Source organism: Misgurnus anguillicaudatus, chromosome 12, assembly GCF_027580225.2.
Source record: "Misgurnus anguillicaudatus chromosome 12, ASM2758022v2, whole genome shotgun sequence".
NCBI classification, from domain to species: Eukaryota; Metazoa; Chordata; class Actinopteri; order Cypriniformes; family Cobitidae; genus Misgurnus; species Misgurnus anguillicaudatus.
In genome coordinates this window covers 2845098-2871967 of record NC_073348.2, presented here as the reverse complement: position 1 = coordinate 2871967, position 26870 = coordinate 2845098, and the positions used below count along the sequence as shown (strand labels likewise).

At 40.8% G+C, this 26870-nt stretch overlaps 1 protein-coding gene across 1 annotated transcript; it reads left to right on the top strand.

Moving 5' to 3' along the window:
• Positions 1-9317: 9317 nt before the first annotated feature.
• Positions 9318-14260, top strand: LOC129438728 (uncharacterized). Its single transcript, XM_055197605.2, has 10 exons — positions 9318-10129; positions 10452-10721; positions 10867-11112; positions 11313-11914; positions 12001-12082; positions 12287-12473; positions 12653-12774; positions 12875-13103; positions 13191-13337; positions 13494-14260. The coding sequence occupies exons 2-10, from the start codon at positions 10629-10631 to the stop codon at positions 13748-13750; spliced, it is 1965 nt and encodes a 654-aa protein (XP_055053580.2). The 5' UTR covers positions 9318-10129; positions 10452-10628; the 3' UTR covers positions 13751-14260.
• Positions 14261-26870: the final 12610 nt, after the last annotated feature.

The window sequence follows — 26870 nt, the reverse complement described above, 5'->3', positions numbered from 1 at the left end:
GACGCGTTTATACAACCGGCAAACGATATATTCTAGAATGATGTTGATCCACAGAACAAGCTCAATTTATTTTTATTACGCATTACCGTACAATCGCTTCAGAATACATGCATCACGTGCCCCACCGTCTCTGTGTGCCTGTTGAGCATTTCGCTGAGCAAAATGTTTAAAACGGATTGATGAAACGTGAACCTACAAGCTACCTAAATACAATTCCACGTCACAATCTGAGCTAATTTTCACATTTCACTTTAGTCTAAGTGTAACGTATAATCCAAAAAACGGCGAATAAACCTTAATTATTAATTTAACTCGCACACGATTTAGTATAACCACATAAGTATCGTGGATGCCTCAAATGGCCGCCAAAATCAATACATGTTCGATGTAACATATCTTATAAGCTTACGAAATAAACCATAAGCGAAACAATGTCTAAAACTATTGACCTAATATTAATCAAACACAGATTTTACCAAAACGTTGGTGGCTAGCAGTAGCGTTAGATGCCTATCACACATGATCATTACACATAAGGCTTTAAATTCATCAACAAAACTAAACGCCAAATTATAATACAGATAATATCGCCTTAAGTGACAGGGGAAAATGATATTAACTAAGATAAAGAGCTACATTAGACATGATAAGGACTTATAAAAGAGCATCTCTGGAAAACAACCGCTTGTTACTTACCTCCGGAGGAGAATAACTTTCCCTCAGCAACCAGTTGGCAACTATTTCCAGACAGCCAATCAGCACCCAGAATATCTGTCACTATTATGAGCACTATTATTTTTTAATTTAGAGTAAGTATTGCACATTTATTTAATCACTTGCACTATATTGTAGTGGCATTCAATTTAAAAAGAAACAAAAATAAATATGTACTTAATTCCTCCAGGTTTAGGGCACATCCCTCATGCAAACGTTAAAAGGAACGTTCCCTTAACATTCTGATAACGTTCCCCTAACCTTTATATGGTGATATGCCTGAATGCAAATGATCATACAAAAAATCACGTGTTGAACAGTGTTTATTGTTCAGAGAACATGAACTGGAGCTAATTATAATAATAAAAATACCACAGCATCACATATTGTATTTAAATAACACTGTCTTTTAAAAAATAAAAAAATGACTTCAAAACAATTATTGACCATTATGGAAATTAACCATGGTTTTATTACATTTAAAACAAACAAACAAAAATGGTTACTGTAGTTACCAGAAAATAATTAAAATATGGTTACTGTAGTAAAACCATGGCTTGGCTAATAGTAATCAACACACAAAAAACATGGTTACTAACAGGGGTTAAATTGGGATTTGTTATGTGGGGGGGCTCTGCGGGGAGGGGTACTTCAAGGGGTAACATGTTTAATACTGATGATAGCAAAGCCACTGGTGTGTTTCAATGACATTCTAGACCTCTGATAGGATTTGATAAGTTTCAGCTTTAAATCTGTGCCAGAGGTTGAACCAAAATATTTTAAAAAGAGCTTCTGAATTTTAAATGATGCAAATCTATGAGTTTGACACCCTATATCCATTTGTTGCACATGTCATTATGCACAATTGATCAAACTTTAAAGGAAGTTAAAAGAATCAACATCCTTAAATAATTCTAGGCATAAGATACCCAAAAAGACTAAATTAAGAAGAAAAGGTACAACACACTTTACTGTATCAGCAACATGTTTTATAAATTAGCCAAAGAGATTCCCTATGCTGGTCAGCAGCTAAAACAATCCTATAGTTAGGTTTGATTTGTGTAATCAAAATACATTATTTTATTTTATACCACGGGTCTGTTGAATGCTTTATTCTGATTGGCTGAGAAATGTTCTATGGGTGTTGATTATGTTTCTGTAAACCGCACACCTAACTTTTCAAATGTCTTAAAAATAGGCACCAAAGCAATGTTTGTGGTAACCGTGGTATAAGCGGAATAATTTACTCCGGTTTACCACCTTGGTGTGCATTATTTTCTTATAATTCAATGGCCCATCGTCAATTATTCCTTACAAACTATACAATAGTTATATCCAGTGTTATCCTTAACATACTGTAATTAGATGAGTGACATACATACTTTAATCCTTTACACGTTTCTATTCTTCTATGAAGTTTTCTCGACATGGGCACCATTCTTACCTCTCTCTCTCTGTCTCTCTCTCTCTCTCTCTCTCTCGTCAAATGATCCTGCGTGAGAGCGTGTTCTTGAAGTTCTGAGTTGCATAACTTGTGCGAAGACGCATTTAAAGGGAAAAGCGCATGTTTTCGCGGCAATTGCGGCGACCAATTCGTGTCATTTTCATCGCCCTGTGCGAGGACACGCCTGGTTGCGTCTTTGCATTGACTTTGTATGTAATCTGCTCGCGCAAATCGTTGAACTTGCGTTGGTGAGTATGCCCCATAATGAATGAAAACGCATTATTCCCTTCGCGTCAGTGCACACGCAACAGAGCAGCGAGTACACACGCACAAGCGCAGCGGGTACACTGGCAAGAGCAGAGCACGACCTTCAGCATATGTGCCGGAGCTTAGCCTCGGACGGCCCCGGACCAATTTAAACCCTGGTTACTACACTTTTACTTCCTTGCACAGGAACTGTATTTGGTTGCTAGGAAATAAATTTCATCCACCAGTGATTATACTCCAAGCCATAAGTAAAATGGTCCAACTAGCTGTGTTTCTCTGGTGTTCTGGTGCAGATATATAAGAATTTGTTTATTCGGTTGCTAGGGTAGGCCTATTGTATTTGGTTGTTAGGTAAAAAATAAGCCAAAAGTAAAACAGTTCAACCAAAATGTCTTTACGATATTCTGATGCAGAGATATTAGGCTTTGTTTATTCCATTGCTAGGATACTGTATTTGGTTCTTAGGGAAAAAATAGGCATTCACTTGGGATTACACTCAATATCACGAGTAAAGCGGTATAACCCCTTTGTCTGTACGATGTTCTGATGCGAAGATATAAGGCTTTGTTTATTCAGATGCTAGGGTGCTGTATTTGGTTGCTAGGGAAAGAATTGGCATCCACTAGTGATTACACTCTGAGTCCTGAGTCAAATGGTCTAACCCCTGTGTCTCTACGATGTACTGATGCGGAGATATAAGGCTTTGTTTATTTCGTTGCTATGGTACTGTATTTGGTTACAAGTGAAAAAATGGCATCCACTAGTGATAACCCGGTGAGTCATGAGTAAAACGGTCCAACCCCCTTGTCTCTAGGATTTTTTGATGTGAAAATATGAGGCTTTGTTTACTCTGTTGCTAGGGTACTGTACTTGGTTGCTAGGGAGAAAATTGGCATCCACCACTGATTACATGTTGAGTCATGAGTAAAACAGTCCAACCCCCATGTCTCTACGATGTTCTGATGTGGAGATATAAGGCTTTGTTTATTCTGTTGCTAGGGTACTGTATTTGGTTGCTAGGGAGAAAATTGACATCCACTAGTGATTACACTCAGAGTCACAAATTAAACAGTCCAACCCCTGTGTCTCTACGATGTTCTGATGCAGAGATATAAGGCTTTGTTTAATCTGTTGCTAGGGTACTGTATTTGGTTGCTAGGGAAAAAAAGCATCCCATAGTGATTACACTCTGAGTCACGAGTCAAACGGTCCAACCCCCGTGTCTCTACGATGTTCTGATGCGGAGATATAAGGCTTTGTTTATTCGGTTGCTAGGGTACTGTATTTGGTTGCTAGGGAAATATTTGACATCCACTAGTGATTACACTTCGAGTCACAAGTCAAACAGTCAAACCCCCATGTCTCTACAATGTTCTGATGGGGAGATATAAGGCTTTGTTTATTTGGTTGCTAGGGTACTGTATTTGGTTGCTAGGGAAAAATTTGACATCCAATAGTAATTACACTTCGGGTCACGAGTCAAACGGTCCAACCCCCATGTCTCTACGATGTTCTGATGCGGAGATATAAGGCTTTGTTTATTCGGTTGCTAGGGTACTGTATTTGGTTGCTAGGGAAAAAATTGGCATCCCATAATGATTACACTCTGAGTCACGAGTCAAATGGTCCAACCCCCGTGTCTCTACGATGTTCTGATGCCGAGATATAACCGTTTGAATTTTATGTTGCTAGGGTGCTCAAAAGTGGTTGCTAGGGGCGTGGCTTAATACCTATGTAAGGATCCTGAGAGACTGATTGGATGCCTGAGTAAAATGAGTCCACCCCCATGTCTCTATGACACTGTGGTGCAAAGATATCCATCTGGGCATTTTATAATGGCAGTCTATGGAAGATGTTGCTAGGGTGCTCAAAAGTGGTTGCTAGGGGCGTGGCTTAATAGCTCTGAGATGATCCTGAGAGACTGATTGGATGCCCGAGTAAAATGAGCCCTCCCACTTATCTCTACAACACTGTAAACCAAAGATATCTCATCTGGAAATTTTTTTAATCCCTTATATGGGCGTGTTTCCTGCCCCATTATATGTCAATGGGAAATTTCGGGTGCCTCTTACACCCCAGGGGTACAACTTACACCCCATTGTGATGTATGTTCTTACAGAGCCTACCACCCTCTTCAAATGTTATAACCCACAAGTTTCTACAAAATCCTTGAGCGGAGCTATGACTCGTCAAAGTTGGGCCCAATGTTAAGTCAATGTGATTTTTCGGGTGGTTTTTCACCCCCCTTTCGGAAATCCTGCACCCGATCCCTTATAAAAGTCATAGCAGACGTGTCCTCAATAAGCCGGTCATTTTGAGCCCTGTTTCATTGGTCTACGACAAACCGTGTGGGACGAGTTACGCGCCGAAAAAGTGTCCAGATATAACAATAAATAAATAAAGATATAAATAATAAGTATGAGCAATAGACCCCTTCACGGTTCACGTCACAGGCTGTTCCCACTGCGCATGTCGGGGTCAGAAAAGTCATTACAGCAGATTCAGTTGCGTATTATTCGGTATCGTCAAAAATGCCTACTTACGTCGTGGGCTGTGAAAATCGCACCAGGTCTTCCGTTAAGTTTTTGCGAGTCATGCAGAATCTCAAAAACAAAAAATACAACATCTGCGGCTGCAAGCAATTAACGTGCAGACTGGGACAATGCAAAGATCAAAGAGGCTTGTGTTTGTAGTGCTCACTTCATTTGAGGTAAGTCATCATTTTTCAGCACTGTTAGATTCAATTATAAAGCCTAAATGGTCTGAACAGTTCGACCCCGTGCTGCGCGCGCACCCGATAGTCATTCAATGTTTACAAACCTTGAAGGGGTCTATAGCAATAGTGATGCCTTGCATAAATGCAAGCACCACTAATAAGTATGGGGAATAATAATAGTGATGCCTTGCATAAATGCAAGCACCACTAATAATAATAATAAGATTAAGATGAAGAACAGTATGTTAGCTTTTTCAAGCCAACATAATAATAGACATGACACCTTTTTGCACTGCACACTATTACCACATTTCTTCCCTTTATACGTTTTTAAGATAAAACAAGTGAATGTTGAAATTAACATTTTCCTCTTGAGCCTGTTTTTTCATTGACTGATAAAGTCTACTGCTTTTAAAAATAAAACAAGACCCTGATAAAAGTTACTAAAATGCACTGAAAAATCAAACCAGGGATGAGTGAGGCTGCATTGCTTCGTGCTCTGTAACAGTTATTTTGCTTTTAGATGCTTTGTCATATTTGTGGTATTACCACAGTGGCGTATTTGTGTTAACAAATGTCACACGAGGCTTCATCATTATTAACTGAATGCAACAATGCACTTAAACCCCTTTTTTAAACCTGCCTGCGCCGACTGAGTGTGCTGGTAGTGACTGAGCGAATGAACGCACGCTGTATACAGCAAAAGGAGATATGGGACTGAATGAGCGAACGAACGAACGCGTGTTACAGTGGAAGGAGATAAGACTGAATGAGCAAACGCAGTAACACAGAGGAAGAAGATAGTTCCCACTGACATTACGATTTAAGTCTATTTATATACAAAACAGCGTCCAAATATTACTAAAAATTCTCAAATCACTTGTTAAAAAACAAAAAAACAAATAGAATCGATACTTATACTTGAGAATCGATCCTTTTGATACAAAGGCAGGATCGGAAATATCGATACTTTAGGATCGATCCGCCCATCCCTACTTCTCATACAGTTTACACCGAATGACAATATATGTTTTCGATTTCACTTACATCATTTAAAAGCTGACATTCCAAGCATTATGTAGACATTTATCTTTTGTTTATATGACATGTATTCGTGAAGTTACAGTTTATTTTCTGACGCATTTCTGAAATGACTTCACTGAGGGAGAGAGAACAAAACGCGCATCATGTTTATTTTCTTAATTTTGCGAAAAGCACAACATTCTGTTTTTATTGGGAGTGGACAGAAAAAAAATAGACACTTTAACGTTTTTAATGATGTATAAATCATATCTGTATGTCCAAAATCAGCAGAGTTATCTAAGTCTCTTTACGGAGTGATTGAAAAATAAAGAGTTGGCGGCGCCCGCACCGCAGCCGACCCCAGAGTGTTAAAGATGCATATATAGCTGATGACCGCCAGGAGTTCATTAAGACCAGAGCAGTAGCGGAAATTCTGTCACTGTTGGAGGTGCAAGCTGCAACGGTCAGAAAACCACTGCCACACACAAGCACAGAAGCTGCAGCTGATGGCGCTGAAGCTGCTGAAGTAGCTGTTGAGAGGCAATCAAAGAAGGTAAAACGGAGCCTGGGAAGCTTTTTTAAAAAGGCCTCCTCCGATGGCACTGCTGCTCTTGCTGACAGTAAGGCCATCGAAGTGGAGCTAAAAAGTTACCTGCAGACAATGCAGGTTGATGGAGAGACTGAACCTCTGGACTGGTGGCCGCTGCACTAAGCTAATTTTCCAAGGGTGGCTAGATTGGCCCAGAAATATCTCTGTATCCCGGCCACAAGTGCTCCTTCGGAAAGGGCATTTAGCTTTGGTGGCAAGATTGTTACATGCCACGGGTCTCTGTTTAAGCCAGAGACTGTGGACAAGCTTGTGTTCCTGGCTAATAATCTTTAGGGGCTAAAAAATGATAAATGGTGTGTATTAAACAAAATCTCAGTGAGTACCTGATTTTAGGATTTGTTCTTGTTTTGCTGTTTAAAAAAAGTTGCCAGCCAGCACCAGCGTTTTTCATGATTTTCACCAAAGTTTAATGCCTTCCAGAAAATGTTCTTCTTCAGATATATAAACATACAATATACCAAATGAAAGAACAGACCCTCTGCTTTCAAAAAAAAAAAAAGTTTCATCCTACCTTGAGAAGTTATTTTGTAATCAGCTTTTGAATATGGGTAGGTTTCTGCAAAAACACCACATTTTGAGCAAAAAGCAGAGATAATTCCATGTTTATGACGGACTTTTCATAGAGATCCCATTCAGAGCGATCTTTAAAACAGACACAGACATGCAGCAGCTTGCCATACGGCAATACTTCCGGGTTTAAAAAGTTGCGGAAGGGCGCCACCTGGTGGATAATAGCGGTGTTGCGGAAAGACGGAAAATCTCGTCATTGGCGGGGAAGCGTTTTCTCTTAATTGACGAGATATCTCGTCAATGGCGGGGAAAGAGTTAATGTTACTTATATATTAGAAATATATAAAAAAATATTTAAACTATTAAATAAATATAATCGTGCCACAGCTAGTGTTGGACTTTAAGGCGTCCAAAGCATATTCATAATTTGAGAAAGACACAAATATCTAAATTGAATATTTATTGATCAGATATGATAAAGTTTACAGCATGCTGGGTCGTCTCAAGTCCTAACAGCAGGCAGCGACGAACAACCAGCTTAAGGAAATAACATAAGTATTTATAGGGTATGTGTCGTCGCTCTTTCTTCAAAATTCTCCTCCCCCAACGGGCTGTTCTCGTTCATTTGACTCCATCACCACATACCGCTGTAGCCTGTGGGGGTTGCATACCACACACACATATGCAAAACATCTGGTGCTCTGGCACATTCATTTCTTATTTGGTCATATCATATTTCATAAAAACAGTTAAACTCATTAATCTAAACACTTCCAAATGTAATAATCTCAAAGTAAATGGTTGTTAGTAAATGCATAAATGTTATCTGTGTGTTTTCCCTCAGGGCCTCTTCCTATCAACATCTGCTGGTTTCCTACCCCCCACTGAAACCACAGCCTCTCAGCTTTTATACACACATCAGCTACTCCCTCTTTAGTAACTTTCCACACACACAGACAACTTTCTTGTATTCAGCACAGCAAATATAAATCACACATGAAATAAAACATAACATTATTGTATAAAAACAAAGTAAAACAAAATCAAATCCCACACTAGTTAACAATGATTTTAACTAAGGTTAAAGACAATTCTAGTGATATCATATACATTTCTAGCTCTAAGAAAGAGTGCCTGAAAATGTTGCTTGATTTGGCTTAATTGTATATAATTTCTTCCACTAGGTACCAACAATACTGTGACTCCGTTGCATCACATTCGACACCAGCTGCTTCAGGTCAGAGTGCTATTACATAATCTTTCCATACTGGACCACAAGGGATCTATGACTCCAAGCATCCACGTCAAAAGGCTATAAGTGATGCCCTTGTGAACGATCTTATCATTAGCTGTTGCTTGCCTCTCTCCATTGTCGACAATGAGGACTTCAGGCACTTCCTTCATGTCCTGGACTCTCGGTATAGGCCTATAGCACGATCCACTATCTCGTCTGTGACCATTCCAGGAATGGTAAAAGTTCAAAAGGAACAGATAAAGTGCCAGCTGGCTGAAGCATCGAGTGTTGCTGTTACTACAGATATTTGGAGTGATCGCAAGATGCGTTCATTCCTTGGAGTGACAGCGCACACAGTGACCGAGGTAAACCATGTACCCAGCCCTCAGTCATATCTTCTTACCTGCAAAAGAGTCCATGGCAAACACACCGGAGAAAAGATTGCAATGATATTTGAATGCTGTGCTGAAGAATATCTAATAAAAAATAAGATCAACTTTGTCATCACTGATAATGCATCCAATATGAGGAAAGCATTCAAGGCCAGATTTCTGCCAGAGGAAGATGAGGCTGCAGAGCCAGAGCAGGAGGATGAAATCTGGCAAGATCTGACACCAGAAGACCAAGAGGCAGTCAATGCTACTTTGGATGAAAACTGTAAGATGCAGAGACTGTCGTGCTTCACACATTCACTGCAGCTGGTCATAAAAGATGGTTTGAAAGAAGCCAGTGGCCTGTCAGGCACCCTATCCAAGCTGTCCCGTGCCTCCAATCTCTTCACAGTGGCACCTCGTTTAAAGGGATAGTTCGGGCAAAAATGATATTAAACCCATGATTTACTCACCCTCAAGTCGTTCGAGATGCATATGGCAATCATTCTTCAGACGAACACATTTTAAGTTATTTTAGAAAATGTTTTAGATCTTTCAGTGGATATAATGTGAGGCTATGGGGTCCACACCCGTCAAGTCCAAATAAAGTGCATGAATCCTTTACAAAATTCATCCATCCGGCTCCGGAGTGATAAACGAAGGCCTTCTGCAGGTAATCCGTGCGGTTTTGTCGTAAAAATACACATATTTAAAATTTTATAATTTAAAATAACTGGCTTCCGGTAACGGTACACGCGCGTTCACAGGAGATGGATGCCGGCGAATGACGTATGACGCAGCGTACGAAACGTGGTGACGTAGAACGTCCGCGACAGCGCAGCCAGAGAGCAGAGGTAAACAAAACTCCATTCAGGATTTCCGCGAAGAGTTCGTTGATTTAGTTGTATTGAAGCGTTGTAATAGGCTTAAAATGGTTCGAGCCTGCATCTACCCTGGATTCCTAAACTTATTTAAAACTGTAAGGTTACGCGCCCGGTCGTCAAAGGAAGATGCGGCAGTAACATTTCATAGATTCCCAGTACATGATTCGGAGCGATTGCAGTTATGGCTGCTCGCTATTGGTTGGGATATAAATACACCAAAAGAAAAACTCCTGCGATATAGGATGTGCAGTGAACATTTCAGCCCAGAAGACTACGAGTAGAAGATTGGAAATAAAAAACGACTTCTGAAATCGTCAGCCGTGCCCGTCCCTGTGTTACTTCTCCCGCAAAATCCGGTATGTATTGAGTACTCTTGTAGGGTATATTGTATTGTGTATTGATCGTTATGCTACATGTATGGGATAATGTATATGAAGCAGGTTGTAATATAAGTCCAGATAGTCTTGTATCACACTGTAGGGTATTATTCCACGATAACAACGACAAAAATCAGTACATTACAGTTAAGAAACATTAAATATTGATTTTACACATTTTATTATCTCATTTATTTAAAGTTTTTCCATAAGACAAGACGTTAAAATGTCATTGACACAATTTTTTGTAATATAAATATTTCGATTTTTATTTATAATCATGTGTGATCTATTGTTGTAGGAATCTCAAGGGGATCCTGTTGTTGCTACTCAATCAAGTCTCTGTTACACTACACAAAAAGATCAGGAAACAGATGTCCTTGGTGTATCAACTTTTGTTGAAGATTTTACACTCTCAACTCCAGTCAAACATAGCAGCAAAGAAGATAATGAAGGAATTGTGTCCGGACTCGAAGTAATGCTTAAAAGTCCTGAATCAATTCCAAGTAGGACAGGTCCATCAACATCTGGGACATACATTGCCTTTCCTCCAATACGTATCTGTCAGCCAGTAAGTACTCCTATGTGTTTCATCATGCAATGTGTAGCTCGGTTGTCGTGTTGTTTGGATTATGTTGTTTAACTGTTGTTTACATAACTACTTTTAGTTAAATTACTTCTACTTTAACCTCTATTTATTTTATGAATTGTTTTAGGAAACACAAAGGGATTCTGCTGTGCAGGCTCAGCCAAGTTTGTTTTTCACAACAGAAAAGGATCAGGAAAAAGTTGTCCTGGATGTGTCATCACTAGAGGGTGTTCCACAGTCAACTCAAGTTAAACACAGCAGCAAAGCTGGACTCAAGTTCACGCTTAGAAGTCCAGAATCCTTTTACAGGAGGACAGGTCCATCTACATCTGGGACATATATTGCCTTACCCCCCATAAGTTCATATCAATTGGTAAGTACTGACAAAAAGGATTTTATCGTTCAATTTTATTACAACCTATGATAGTTGTGATGCGTACATATCTAAAAATTATCTTTAAATTACCCGAAAAATGTATCATTGTGTGGAATATAATAATGCGTGAATTAACACAATATATAGTTTTATAATTAAACATGATTACATGATTACATTTTTTATATGTCATGTAGGATCAGACATCACAGACTGAACCACAATCTGAAGACTGTGATTTAGATATCAGCATGCTTTCAATAGATTGTCCATCAGACAAGGACTCAAGTTTTGTTCCTGCCAGCTCTACATCATCAACATCAACTACAACCACAGAGGAAGAAAGAGAAAATGAGAAGTGGAAGGAAAGAAAATGGATTGTAAACGAATCAAACTTGATGAAGATGTTCAGAAGATGTCAAGATTGTGGAGCACTAATTACTGACACCAAGAAAAAAGCCTCGGGGAGCCTTATCGAAGTGCTGTGGGAATGTGAGAACAAGCATCAGGGCCATTGGAGTTCATGCGAAGATGTTCGGGGAATGCCCCTAAATAATCTTCTGGTTTCTGCAAGTGTACTATTTAGTGGTGCAACTTATGCCAGCCTTGCTGATTGGGCTGCACTGCTGAACTTACAGGTGCCAAAGAAAACCGCTTTATATTCAATGCAGTCGTCATACCTCATTCCAGCAGTTAATGCCACTTACATACAAAAACAAGATACGATTTTGAATGAGTTACTAGTTGAAAATGCATTACACACTGAGGTGCATTTATCAGGGGATGGGAGATCAGACAGGTAATTGAAACACCTTACTTACAATAATAAGAAACTACTGATTAACTAAAAGTTTACAGTTTCATCTTATGTCGTAACTGTTACAGCCCTGGGTTTTCTGCAAAATACAACACATACAGTCTTATGGATGACACGACGGATAAAATCGCACACTTTGAGTTGGTGCAGGTGAGTGTGCATGTTGATAGATAGTGTACTATTATGCAACATTTTAATCATTTAAACACCACAAATGGTACTATATTTCTAAATTAATGTACAATCTTAAAGTACATTATACTTATTATACCCAAAGAGAAAACAGTATCAAGAGAGGTAAAACATGTTTTTAAATAATATAAAGGACATTTTTTTGTATTTTATATTTTTTAGGTAACAGAAGCATCTAGCTCAACGGCCATGGAGCCCATTGGGTTTAAAAGAGGCCTAAATCATATTTTGGAGAAAGGCATCCAAGTAGATGTGTTGACCACTGACAGATCTCCATCCATAAGAAAGATAATGCGGGTGGAATATCCATTTATTCACCATGAATTTGATATATGGCACGTGGTGAAGGGTAAGAAAACATCAGTTAAAATTTTATTCTGCAAATGAACAACACTGTTTTTAATTTTCACAATTTAAATGAATGTGAATGTTTACTCAAGGATTACTTTGAGTAATTAAAAAAAAAATATTTTTTATATACATTTAATTGTATTTAGTGTGATAACAGTACTAATAATGTTTTCGCAGGGTTGCTAAAGAAATTATTATCCTTGTCAAGATACAAGGACAACAGAGATCTCCAGCCCTGGATCAAGTGCATCTGCAACCATTTGTGGTATTGCTGCTCTAGTTGTGGAGGTGACCCTGAAGTAAGTTTTAAATTGTACACCATATAGTATTACAAATATGATATTCAAGTATATTACATTAAAATTACATAATGACATGTTTAACTCTAATGTTATGTAGGACTTAATCTGGAAATGGAAGTCAATACTTCATCACATCTCTGGGGAACATCGCTGGACCGAGGATGGAATACAAAAGAGATGTCTCCATCCTGACCTCAATCCTGACCAACAGAGACGGAAGAGGTGGATTATTAAAGAGTCTTGTGCATACCATACACTGGAGAAAATAGTTCTGGACAAAGGTATTCTGAAGGACCTGCAGCAAATGTCCCTGTTTAAGCATACAGGTATGTTACACCAACAATACAATGTGTATATATGTTCAAAGAGATTATTTTAGAACATAATGCTTATTATGTTTACATACTTTACAGGCAAGCTTGAAGTATTCCACTCCATGCTACTCAAGTACTGTCCAAAGAACCTACACTTTCATTATTCTTCCATGTTTGCTCGCACACAGCTTGCAATTAAGGATCATAAGGAAAATGTAAATCGTCAACAGGCCACAACTGCCTCTGGTAAGTGCAGAATATTACCACCACAAAAGTTTAAAATAATAATGAATTCAAAATTATAAAATGTGATCAAAGTGCTGATTTGAATGGATCATTAGTTTAATATGATTATGCTAATCATAAGTTGCACAGTAACATGTATGTCTTGTTTCATTCTAGGAGTACAGCGCTACAATGTTGTTTTTCCCAAGCACTCCAAGCAGTGGGTCGCAAAGAAACTGTTTAACCCAACCACACAAACATTTCGAGATGAACTGGTTAATACGGTTCTGGAGTACCGAAGAAACCCAAACACTGCAGTTCCAGACGAGTCATCTGATCGTACTATTCCCACATTACCTGCAAATATTGCAACAAAGCCAAAACCTGACAAAGAGGCTGCTTTTTCAATGCACCAGTCCAGGTTTTCTAAGTAAAGCATCTGCACAATATTTACATAGACTCTTGTGCCTTACTGGGGACAATATTGTGCCAAAACTTGCCATCGAGGCTGCTATTTCAATGCACCAGTCCAGGTTTTCTAAGTAAAGCATCTGCACAATATTTACATAGACTCTTGTGCCTTACTGGGAACAATATTGTGCCAAAACTTGCCAAAGACGCTGCTATTTCAATGCACGAGTCAAGATTTTATACGTAAAGCATATGCACAATGCTTTATATAGACTCTTATGCCTTACTGACACTTTGATGAAAGTATTATTGGTCACTGCTCATTTTCTTTTTTAGTTTTACGTTATTTTTATCTAACATTTCATTGTTTTCTTGTTTTTATGTCATGTTAGAGAACTGTTGCCTTGAAGTAAAAGCATTGATGTGACAATAGCAACACTGTTTAGAAATAAAAAAAATTATAATGTTACTTTACTAAGTTTGTGTAATTATTTATTTAAGAACTTGAAACACAATACTCAAAATTTTTACAATTTTTATTAAAAAATAAATAAATAAATAAATAAACAAATCTTTATCAGTAAAGTAAAAGTGTTTGAATCAATGTATTTGTTGAATTAAACATTTAAAAAAAGGTATATAAAACATATACAGTATATAAAATGTGAGTCTGTTTGTGTGTGTATATATATATATATATATATATATATATATATATATATATATATATATATACATATATATATATATATATATATATACATATATATATATATATATATATATATATATATATATATATATATATATGATGATGTAGTAGGTAGCAGACTTGTACACTACATCACGGCAAAGGCATCATCTGCTTCTCTGAAACCCACATAGGATCCAGACTGGGATGGGTATTTTTCCCTTATGGCAAGAACAACACAGGAGGGAAGAACCTTGCGGTTTCCTTTTCCAAGTTTTCCCCCTTCAGCATCCATTCAAGCACAACTCTGTATGCTACCAGACGAAGTTGACTGTAAAAAAAAATGCAATTTGTGAAAAAAATATTTGCCGCTCATGTAATATCATATTACTTACTAAAAACTACACTTACTCCACCGTTAGTCTGCCCCCGGGTCCTTCAGGCCTTGGACGACGTCTCCAGTTTATGCGAGGTAAACGGAAGATAACCTCAAGAACACTTTGGCACAACAAAGGCGGAAAGCCAGTATCTTCTGTAACGCAGCTGGACGAGGTCATCTCAACAGCGGTATCAATTGCTTCCAAAGTTTCAGTGTTCCATTCAAGGCAGCAAACACTCTCAACCTCTGTTGCCATGGCCTCGCATCTTCTGCATGAGCACCACCACGTCTCTCCGACTCTTTGTCTATTCGCAGCTGTTAATTGTGCCACTGCTAATGCAGCCTCCTCCATATTCCTGAGTTCTTCATCGCTGTACTCAGGTTCAAACAGATATGGCTGTGTAAAAAACTCAATATCTTCTTCTCTAATATCAAAATCATCGGCCATTTTCAATTAAATTCACGTTTGTTAGATCGTGGAAATCCTTAATGGAGTTTTGTTTACCTCTGCTCTCTGGCTGCGCTGTCGCGGACGTTCTACGTCACCACGTTTCGTACGCTGCGTCATACGTCATTCGCCGGCATCCATCTCCTGTGAACGCGCGTGTACCGTTACCGGAAGCCAGTTATTTTAAATTATAAAATTTTAAATATGTGTATTTTTACGACAAAACCGCACGGATTACCTGCAGAAGGCCTTCGTTTATCACTCCGGAGCCGGATGAATGAATTTTGTAAAGAATTCATGCACTTTATTTGGACTTGACGGGTGTGGACCCCATAACCTCACATCATATCCACTGAAAGATCTAAAACATTTTCTAAAATAACTTAAAATGTGTTCGTCTGAAGAATGATTGCCATATGCATCTCGAACGACTTGAGGGTGAGTAAATCATGGGTTTAATATCATTTTTGCCCAAACTATCCCTTTAAAGACTGCTTTGAAGCAACCTTCGGTGATGCAACGATTACAACAGCAAATGCTATGCGATGGAATTCTACTTTGAAGCAAGTGAAGGCATATGTGAATTTTGACATACAAATGCTAGCATATGTGTTGGACTCAGAGGGGCACAACAGTCTAATCCTTTCACAGCGAGAATATGCTCAGCTTAAAGAACTGATCGAAGTTCTCGACCCATTCTTAGAGGCAACCAACCTGACTCAGGGAGAGAAAACTGTCACTGTTGTTGTGCCCTGTGTCCTCACTCTGCACAGTCATCTGCAGGAAGTAAGAGAAAGAGTCAGATACTGTGGGCCGCTGGTGAGAGCTCTGGAGAACTCCATGAAAGCAAGGTTTACAGAGATCTTTAGTGCAGTGATGATGCCAGGATGTGAGCCAGAAGAAGGAAGAGGTCCCACCAAATTTCCTTTCACCATTGCCTACTTTGTAGCATCCGTGTTGGACCCAGCATTTTTTTCCCAGTGGCTAGAACATGATGTGCAGCTGGACAATAGCATTAAAGGGCAACTAAAGAGTCAAATTAAAGGTGAGAAATGTTTTTTTATGCAGACAAGTGAGTTAAAAACCTTTATGAGTTTTATGTCCACATTTACTATGTAAGCCTATTTAATAACATATTTATAAAATACCTTGGCAACACTTTACAATACGGTTTAATGTCATTAACTACATTATTCAGCATGCATGAACTAATAAGGAACTGCACTTATAAAGTATTTATTAATCTTTGTTAATTTCATAATTTACTAATAATTTATTAAAATCTTGTTAATATTAATGTGGAAACAACAATGAATACTTGTATTTTTATTAACGTTGAAAAGATTAACAAATACAGAAACAAATGGTATTCTGTGTTCCTGCCACCAGTGCACCCATTGAAAGGGTGTTTAGCCATGGAGGCATTTTGATGAGGCCTCACCGTGCAAGATTGAGCAGTACCATGCTTTCAAATCTGATGCTTTTAAAATGCAACATGAAAATGCAGCATGATTAAACATGCAATTTGTAAATTTTCTATGCTAGTTCTCAATTACAAGTTCACAACAATGTAAGTAAACACATGCTTTTGATGGCGTTGTAAAGTTGCAAAGTGTGTTGCAAAGTGTATATGTCAAATCAATAAATAAACTCCCTTTGCAATCGTGGCAGTGGTGTCATTTTTGTTTAATGTAGAACCTCTTTAATACATTTTATCCGTTTTTTTGAAGGTCCCAGAGTGGGGACATGTAGGCACTCTCAGACTCGAATACGGGACTCGAGACTCGACTCGGACTCAAACACTGGGGACTTGAGACTCGACTCGGACTCGAACTCTGGTAATGGTGACTCGACTTGGACTCGACTCGGACTCTTTTTTGGTGACTCGGACTTGGACTCGGACTTGAACGCTGGGACTCGAGACTCGACTCGGACTCGACAGTTGGTGACTCGACTACAACACTGGCACATATGAAACACTTTAACCTCTATGATCTAAAGGGATTAAAGCATTATTAAAGGTCACAGTGTGCTCATAGGCCCTGCCTGCACATTAAGCACATATGACACATTAATGATGCTTTTATCCATTTAGATCATAGAGGTTAAAGGTCACAGTGTTAATAATGCTTTATCTTTGGCATAGTGTTTATTGTTCTACAATTTACCATGTTAATAAATATGAATTGGCATTGAAAGTTAATTATTAAGTTAAAGATGAGTTGAAGTTTTTAAGTTTTTAACCCAGGTCAATTATCTAAAGATAGGAATCTTACATGAGAGGAATGTTCAAATGAACGGGCCATCATTTATTAAAACAAAAAGTTACCAAACAGCAATTTAAAAGAGTAAAGTGGATTCACATTAAACTTTACAAGTGAATCAAATGAAAAAAGAACACGAAACATCATAGAACAATTGAACATCTGAACAATTTAATAACACAACATGAGAACATCGAACATTTAGGCAACATCAGGAACAATTGAACATCTGAACAATTTAAAAACACAACATGAGAACATCTAACATTTAGGCAACATCAGGAACAATTAACTATAGTTCCTGTCTGAACATGTCTGAACAAATTTCAAAACACAACAATAACAACCGTTACTTGGCTTTTTTTTAGCTCGAGTCTTTAGGGGCTTTTGGACCTTTGCCTTAGCCTTCGTGGCTTTGGCGATGCCCAGCGGTGTGTAAGTTTTTCTTATGCGACGCCTGTAAGACGGACCCTTGACGCTGCTGGACGATTTGGTGTGGGGCAAAGGCGGCTGCTCCCGGTGCTGCCGACCGGGGAGGTCAGGATGGCCCGGGGACGGAACTTTAACGGTGTGAGGATCACCATGGCCCTCTTGTTCTTCGGCAGCATTCTCCTGGGTGTGGGCCGGGGTTCCTCCAAGTCCTGGGGTTCCTCCAAGTCCTGTGAAAAAGTAAAGAAATGAAAAGTTAGAATGTTTTGAGATGCCAGAGAGATAAAACGCCATAGGAACATGACATGATCGAAACTCACCTCGTCCTCATCTAGGGACGACACGCCGGACTCCTGGTAAACAGGCTCCTCCTCGTCCGTAGTGGTGCTCCCAGGACTCGAGGAGGGTCAGGGAGAGCTGCGTTTGCGCTTGGAAGAACAAGGCACTTTGTCCGCCGCCTTTCTCTTTTTGTTGACCACCTTGTCTGGGGAAGTGTCTGGTCCCTCCAATGCCACCTCGAAAAGGCGGCGGTGATCCATGGCCTGAGAGCAGTTTAGATTAACCGCGTAGAATTTGTCGGCTGTTGATGTGTTGTGGCACATGAACTTGGAAATTTTCAGCCGCGCGTCCGCCCCGTGGGAGTTCCTTGCCTGTAAAAAAGAAAAGACGGATGTGAAACACGTCAAACTGATCAGACCCAATTGAGCTCTCTAGACCGCTCCACTTACGTGCGTGGCAATGGTGCTCCTGAGGTCCGTGAAAGTGGGGGTTCCCGTCAGCCCCATCTCCTTCCACGCCATCTGGAAGTAATTATTAAGGTTTTTGCACGGGTTCTTGGTGGAGGTGTAGAAGAAGAAGACTGCCTCAGTCCTGCCCACCAGTTTGTCTTTGATGCTCAGCAGCCTCTGAAACCACCTGTACTCTTCTTTAACCAGCGCCAACTGTGCCGGTCCAAAGGCCTGGTTGGTCTTGTGCCTGTTCACCTGAAGGAGATGCAGAGAAATCAGAAAGTGATGAAGCTGTCTCTAGGACACGGATAAAGAGAGAGAGAGAGAGAGAGAGATATTATAGGACAGAGCACTCACGTTAATCAGGAATACCTCCCCAGAATGAACGGCTTCCTCCACCTCTTTTATCGTCCAATTTTGGTACACGCCCCATCTGTGTCCATAAATGGACCCAAGATAGGCGGTAAGAAACTGGGTCTTCTGAGAGTAGTCTCTCTACAGCTGGTCTGTGGAAACACACAAGAAACACAATGCTCAGGTGATGTTCAAAAGCACAAGACGGTTCGTCTAGGTTAAGTTACTTACCGAAAAACCTCGGGATCGCAGCCTTGGCTAATTCCCTGCACCGGATCAGAGTGTGCTTGGAAATTAGCCGCCCGTCCTTCGACCTCTTCACCCCCATTTGGTGGACTGTGACCTCCCGCTTCAACCCTCGAATTAGAGACCGGACCTCCCGACGGACTCCCACCAGCGCCTTTTTCGAAAGCCGACAGGTCACAGGAGGGGTGTCAACCACGTAGTCCATGAATTGCACCACGTTTTTGATGTAGTGGTTTATCGTGGTGTCGACGATGACTTTTTACTTCAGGCTGTGCATCCACCTGCGGACAGACAGACAGACAGACAGTCAGAAAAGAGAACACACGGGAGACCCATCACGTGAACGGAATGTGCAAACCATACTCACCCCCGGATCCTGTCCATGTCATTCAGGAAGGTCAGAGTGTGAAGCTTTGACCTTCCTTTGGCCATGAAGGACAAAAAGTTCTTAATGCGGTATATCTTCCCCCCTACGTTTTCCCTCAGCTTAGGGGTTGGTTCGGGACCCTCCTGGTGCCTCCTGTACTCGTTTAGCAGCACATCTAGACAGAGAGGGAGTGGGGAAAAAGGCAGTTAACTCAACAGAACGCACAAATCAAACAAGGAGAACAAAATGACAAATCTAAAGGGTTTACTCACTGAAGCATTTTACATGCTCGGGGAAGTGCGGCGGGCTCTCGCTCCTGAATCGCTGGGAGGTGGAGGAGTGCTGGGGGGTGGAGGAGCGCTGGGGGGTGGAGGAGCGCTGGGAGGAGTGCAGCTGGGGGCTGAGCACAGCCGATGAGGTCGGCTCGGCTGTGATGAGGTGCCCTCTGTCGGTGGAGTGGGAGCCACAGCATCCTCGTCCGTGAACTCCCTCTGGAACGATTGCAGGAGCTGCTTTGTCACCCTCTTTACCTGCTCAGAGGGCTTCTTTCCCCTTTGCCGCTTCAGGGATCTGTAGCGCCGGGACACTTCCCTCAGTGTGCTAGCCAGAGTTTCCACCTGGTTTCTTAAATCTGCGTTCTCCTCAGCCAGTCGAAACGCCTTGGTCTTGCAGCCCCGGTTCTCACAGACCTCCTCCTCCTCCTCGGCTGGAACCTCCTTCTCCCCTTCAGAATTGGGCTCATCCAGATCCAGCTAGGAGGCCATTTGGACCTCCGGGTTGGAGGCCCTCAGTTTGGCCAGGTCCTGCAGGATTTTCTTGCGTTTGCAGGCCGCCATCGCGTTCCTCCGCGCTGTCACCAACAGCTTGGTGTGGCTCTTTAGGTGCCGGTCCAGCCGATTCGACTCCCAATAGCATCCCGGAACGGGGCAAACACCGACCCGCACGTTCACCCTTCCCGATTCCAGGGCCAGGAGAAGCTTGCGCTCCGTCACGTTCGTAACCTTGTGGGTTACCCGCAGGTGCTGGCTGAGCTGTGCGTAGTTCTTGTGGCACAGGGGACACAGGTCGACGCTGATCGTAAATGTAGTCGTAAGATGGAGATTCAGAGTCGTGACGTTGAGCTAATGGGGAGATGGTCAAATCTGAGGGAAAATGGCAAATGCTCTATCTAATGGGACAATGGGCAGCTAAACATGGTTTGTGGCCTACGTGGTAAAAAAAATCATTTTCCTGGCCTATGTGGTATAAAAATTCATTTCGTGGCCTACGTGGTAGAAAAATCCTTTTGTGGCCTAAGTGGTAGAAAAATCCTTTTTGTGGCCTACATGGTAACAAAAAATCTGTTTGTGGCCTACGTGGTAACAAAAAGTCCTAAGATCTGAGAGTGCAAAGGTCAAAGTAAATGTGGTTAAATGTGAATGAAACCTGCAAAACACAGAAGCACATAGCTACAATGCAAAGGCCAAAGGTCAAAGACAGCTCACATGGACGCAAGGCCTACAACAGATGGTGTAAAAGACAAAAGTGAGACTGCAAACACACATGCTTCAACATCTGAGAGTATTAAATGTGAATGAAACCTGCAAAACACACAAGCACATAGTTACAACGCAAAGGCCAAAGGTCAAAGTCAACTCACATGGATGCAAGGCCTACAACAGATGGTGTAAAAGACAAGAGTGAGACTGCAAACACACATGCTTTAACATCTGAGAGTGTTAAATGTGAATGAAACCTGCAAAACACACAAGCACATAGCTACAATGCAAAGGCCAAAGGTCAAAGTCAGCTCACATGGATGCAAGGCCTACAACAGATGGTGTAAAAGACAAATGTGAGACTGCAAACACACGTGCTTCAACATCTGAGAGTGTTACATTTGAATGAAACCTGCAAAACACACAAGCACATAGTTACAATGCAAAGGCCAAAGGTCAAAGTCAGCTCACATGGATGCAAGGCCTACAACAGATGGTGTAAAAGACAAGAGTGAGACTGCAAACACATGCTTCAACATCTGAGACTCTTAAATGTGAAGGTTAGGGTTACGTCTCTACGAAGTTCCTTGGCCGAGATGGCGTTTTCCACTTTAGAAAATTTGTGAAATGAGCTCATTTTCTCGCCCGAACCAGACCTTTCCAACAACTCCAAGGTCTAGGACATGGGCCTCTCGGGGGCGGAGCTATGGGCATTGAAAACAGTGCCAGGGTTGGCAACTCGGCTCGGGTAAACACCGCAGCGATGCAATTTCGACATGTAGACAGTGGCGGGACACGTAATGGGAGGGCGGAGTTTCGGAGTCGAGTGGCCTTTCTAGCCTGCGTGGGAAATCGCCCAACTCAGATTTATCACAGTGTGCCTTCGCGGTCTTTGCCAACCTTTTCGGCCATAGCGGCGCCTAAACAGGGTCGCAGGATAACGCCGTCGCATGGGGCGCATCAGGGACTATTGACGATAATCATACTCAAAAAATCGTAATGATCGGAGCGTGTCAGCGTAACCGCTACGGAAAAGAATGGCCGTAAATTGAACACGGCCTTTTTCCGGGAAGGTTCCGCAGGCCCCAAATCGCACGACTCGGCACGTCCCGGGTCACCGGGCGACATATTGACGCCAGGTGCCGAAAAGGGGATGTTGCAACATTTCAGGCAAAAAAACTCTTCAAAGCTGTCTTGTGCTCTTACATGCCTAGACCCTTTTGACGAGGCTTCGAATCGGAGAGTTGTGCGCTTTCGAATCACGTGGGAGTGCGGACCGTCACGCGCCAACCCTTCCTCGCTCCCCGCGTGACGTACCAAAAGATCGAGACCGTCGGACTTTTCCTTGCCGTGTCCGTTAAGTCGCTATTGTGCCCGATCGGCATTTACACTTGTTCGCCATTTTCACAGATTTTCATTTGTCGAGCTGCCCCGGGAGCCTCCCGGGCACCAAAAACGGACGCAGAGGTAACGTTCGGGCCCTCAAACGACCGTCCGGAGGCGTTCAGATCCAGGGCCGCGTCCTGCCAAACTTGGCCCCAGAAAGACCCAGAGGCCCGTGCCCCGGGGCGACGAGAGACGATTTTTCACACGTCACGAAAAGCAAAGTCCCGAACACGGGGCATATTCCCAGGGCGTACGGGAGATTGAACAGTTTCCTATTAAATCAATGTTATTTTTGTACAGGCCCCGCGGTCGTCGCCGGAACGGGTGCACCGCGCCGTTGCACAGGCCGCCGAGTAAGGTTAAATGGCAACAGGGTGGAACACTTGGTCTGTGGGAATGATGAAGACTACTAATGGGTCAGTGGGCATTATAGTGGCTCTGTGGGTGATGAGAAAGACTATGAAGAAGGTTTAATTGGCATCTGGGCATAATAGGGCTTTTACAGCCTCAATGAAAAACAATAATAGGTAAGTGGGTAAAATAATGCTTTGGCGGGCAGGGAGAGAAGACCCCCAATGCAAAAAAAGCACCCATGGACAAAAAAGGGCTTGGTGGTCTGTCTGAGGGCCACTAATGGGTAAGGGGGCATTATAGTGGCTCTGTGGGCAATGAGGAAGACTATGAAGAAGATTTAATTGGCATCTGGGCATAATAGGGCTTTTATGGCCTCAATGAACAACAATAGGTAAGTGGGTAAAATAATGCTTTGGTGGGCAGGGAGACAAGACCTCCAATGCAAATAAAGCCCCCATGGACAAAAAAGGGCTTGGTGGTCTGCCACTACGTAGCCCACGGCTCAAGGGTGCCCCTGGTGGTGTCCATTTCCCCAATAGTGGGGGTCTTGGGGTCCTTCCTGGCGAGTAAGGGAAAAATGACACGTAGCCATCAAGTTAATGGGCAAACGGGTGACCACGAAAGGGGAGCAAGCCAACGGACCCACTAAGTAGACAATGGCAATTTATTTGAATGGGCGAAAATCCCACAAACCCCCTAAATTCCCTTACTCCTCTCCACTGCCAGGGCATAGTTTCTGAGAGGAAGCCCTCTCTGCGGTGGGAAGGGCCCACTGCCGGAGAGCGTCTGGGTGGAAATGGAGGACCACCACTCTGGGTCTGACGCACACTGCATGACGGTCTGTCTGCTGGGTTCAGTTTGGCTCGTTCGTTCTGTCACGGTAGGAATACGGAGAGAACCCAAACGCAGACAAACGTAAAAATAAACTGAAGGTTTATTTAAATCACAAAACACAAATATCCACGAGGGGGTAAAACAGGTGATAAATAACAATGTAGATAACAAAACCAGGAAACAACACTGAATACCAAAATAACACAGACTCTGAGGATAAGATTCAGGGAACACGAAGGACATGAACTAGTACACTGAATCTAGACGAACGAACGAGCACAAGACAGAGGACGAGAGGGCTTATAAAGACAACAACTCAAATGGGGAACAGGTGCAAATCATTACATAATTAAAGTAGGAGCACACAAGGGAGTGGGGTAAAAGTGACAAGACACTGGGAACACGTGACACCAACACATGATGCGACTACACGTGTCCCCACACAAAACACAGTACTGCCATGATCTTGCCATCTGAAATCAGACCAGGGGCCTCATTTATAAAGCGTTTTTACGCACAGATTTGATCTTAGACCGTGCGTACGCTCAAATTCACTCAAACGCTCAGATTTATAAACTTCGTCTTTGACGTGGAAAAGTACTTACCTCCACGTCAGGTTCCGACTTGACGTACGCACGTTTCCTTGTGGCAATATTGCAGTATTGCAAGTAGGCATATTCAAAACTTTTTGTTTTGTACCTTTTGTGGTCAACATACAGAAACATTTTTTCAGTTGTTTTTGAGTTGTCCTTATTCAAAAAAAAAATTGGTTTGATTTGTGCTCTTTTGTTAGAATTCATATATTTTGCTTAAGACTTTGTTTGGAAAATATTTAATTAGTTTTTTCTATTATGATATCTTATTACATAAGAAATATTATTTGATTAATGTGTTACTTTTGTTTGCAACGTTTATTATTAATAAATGTAAATCTGGGGATTATAAACCATTATTCCGTATTTTTCTATTAGAAGTTAAGGAATAGGCTACCTAAAATCTATTAGTAGTCTGATAGACAAGAAAGCTAATGTATGGCAGCATTTCCGTGTTTTTGTTTGGTTTTTTTTCTCTTTCATCCCCTGGCTAATGTAAAAAAGTGTTGAATATGTTTGATAAAAAATAAATAGGCTACATATTCGAAACTTTTACAGCGTCAACATCATCTGTATTAGAGCTTAGATCGGGCACAAAAACCATAACCGAAGCCCCTGCACGTTGTGTCCGAGCCCGGCCCGATCGACACATTATCGACAATGTTTTAATAGTGCGCCGTGACGTTCTCAACTACAATTCAGAGTTGTTTGAATTACAGAAATCTGTTTGGAATTATCTTAATGAACTAATGCAACAAGGACGACAGCATGTAAACTGCGCTGTTTGTTTATTCAGAATAGAAACGTAAAAACAGGCAACAATGATGCACAAAGAAAATGAACAAGAATGAACTGTGGAGAAGGCCTACTAGGCTACTCCAAAATAATTTAACCAGGTTTTAGAATATATTTTAAAACAAAATATGTTGGCCTATTTTGATATTTTAAAATGTAGGCCTATTCTAATGCAAAAAAGGTGGCGCAAGCTATATGTTCATGAAACGATTTTCTAGTTCGTCATCTTTTCAAAAAATATTTAAAAATATAGCAAAATTGTTTCGCGGTGTTTAACGCACATGTAAATGTTACAGAACATGTGCTTTATTGAATGAAAGTAAAACCGATCGAATTTAACGATTAAAACGACGTGAAAGGAACTACATTGTGAAGCCTTGATGTATCCTACAATAAGGGACATTCGACATTTAAGAGTGATCAAAAATTAATATGTTATTCCCATGCATCCATTTTAATGTCAAACATCTGTAAATCCAAATGAATCCATATGGAATATATTCCGACAATTTAAGGTACGATCTTTGAATTTTAAAGCCGAAAATATCTTATTTTAACACCGACGCGCAGGAGGCATGGCAAACTAAAACAAAACTTTAAAGACACAAATATTACATTTAACCTACGTGTAAAACTATATTTAAATGAAACCCGTGAATTGAAAGATGTCAATAAAGTTTCCATGTTAGAATTTAGAAATATTAAAAACTTAAGCAAACGACAACAAATATGTTTTCTTACCACTCGCCATTGTAGCAGTCAAAGAATTTGGCCTTTGAAAATGTAATATTTATATGCTAATTAATTAAATTAGGGGCATTTAGAAGGCGGAGTTCTAAGAGCATTCAACTGCGCACAATTTTAAGATCATTTGTGATTTATAAACCGCACATCTGGAAAAGAGGCGTACGCACGGTTTTTTGTGCGTAAGCTCATTTTCTCTGAATCACACTTACGATCATTTCAGACATGGTCTTAAATGAAATGTAGGACAGTTCCTACGTCGCACTTTTATAAATGAGGCCCCTGAATCTAGCACAAAGGTCTGGCAAGACCATGACAGTGACAAGTGTGGGATTTTAATGTCATATGTTTTATTAATATTGTATTTAGAAGTGTTTTCAATAATCATTACAGTATGCTGAAGTAAAAGATTGTTTGTGTTTGTCTGAGAGAGTGGAAAGTTACTGAGAGGAAGCAGCCTCTGTGTTTGCAAAAGTTTCAAGGTCGTGGTTGGATTAGTGAGGAATTTGCAGCTGGCAACGGTCGAGATAAAGAGCGAGGCTTATAGAAGAAAAGCAGACAAATAACCATGTTATTAACCAATGCTTTAATATTCACAGGATAAAATATGCAATATATTCCCTACTTAATCAGTATTAATCATTGCATAATTGATGTAATAAATATAAAATGTTGTCTTTGATAAATGTGTATTAACCAATGAAATGAAGGTTGTATACAGAATAACCTAATGGAGACATGACAGCTTAACCTTGAAGAACAGAACCTCCTGTGTTTGTTCTTTGTGTGTGTATTCTTCCCTAACAGATTGGGTGGGGTAATGGAGTCAGATAAACAGAAAGACCAGTTGGAGAGGAGATTTTCTGAAGAAAGATCGACGTCATATATTTTATAAATATGCATGTTACCTTTTGAGCTGGTTGTTCATTGCTTGAGATGACCCGGCGCGCCGTAAAACTTTTTCATATCTGATCAATAAATTACTTAAATTTTAATACCGTGTCTTTCCTCTAATTACGAACATGCAATGGACCCTTAAAGTCCAACACAAGA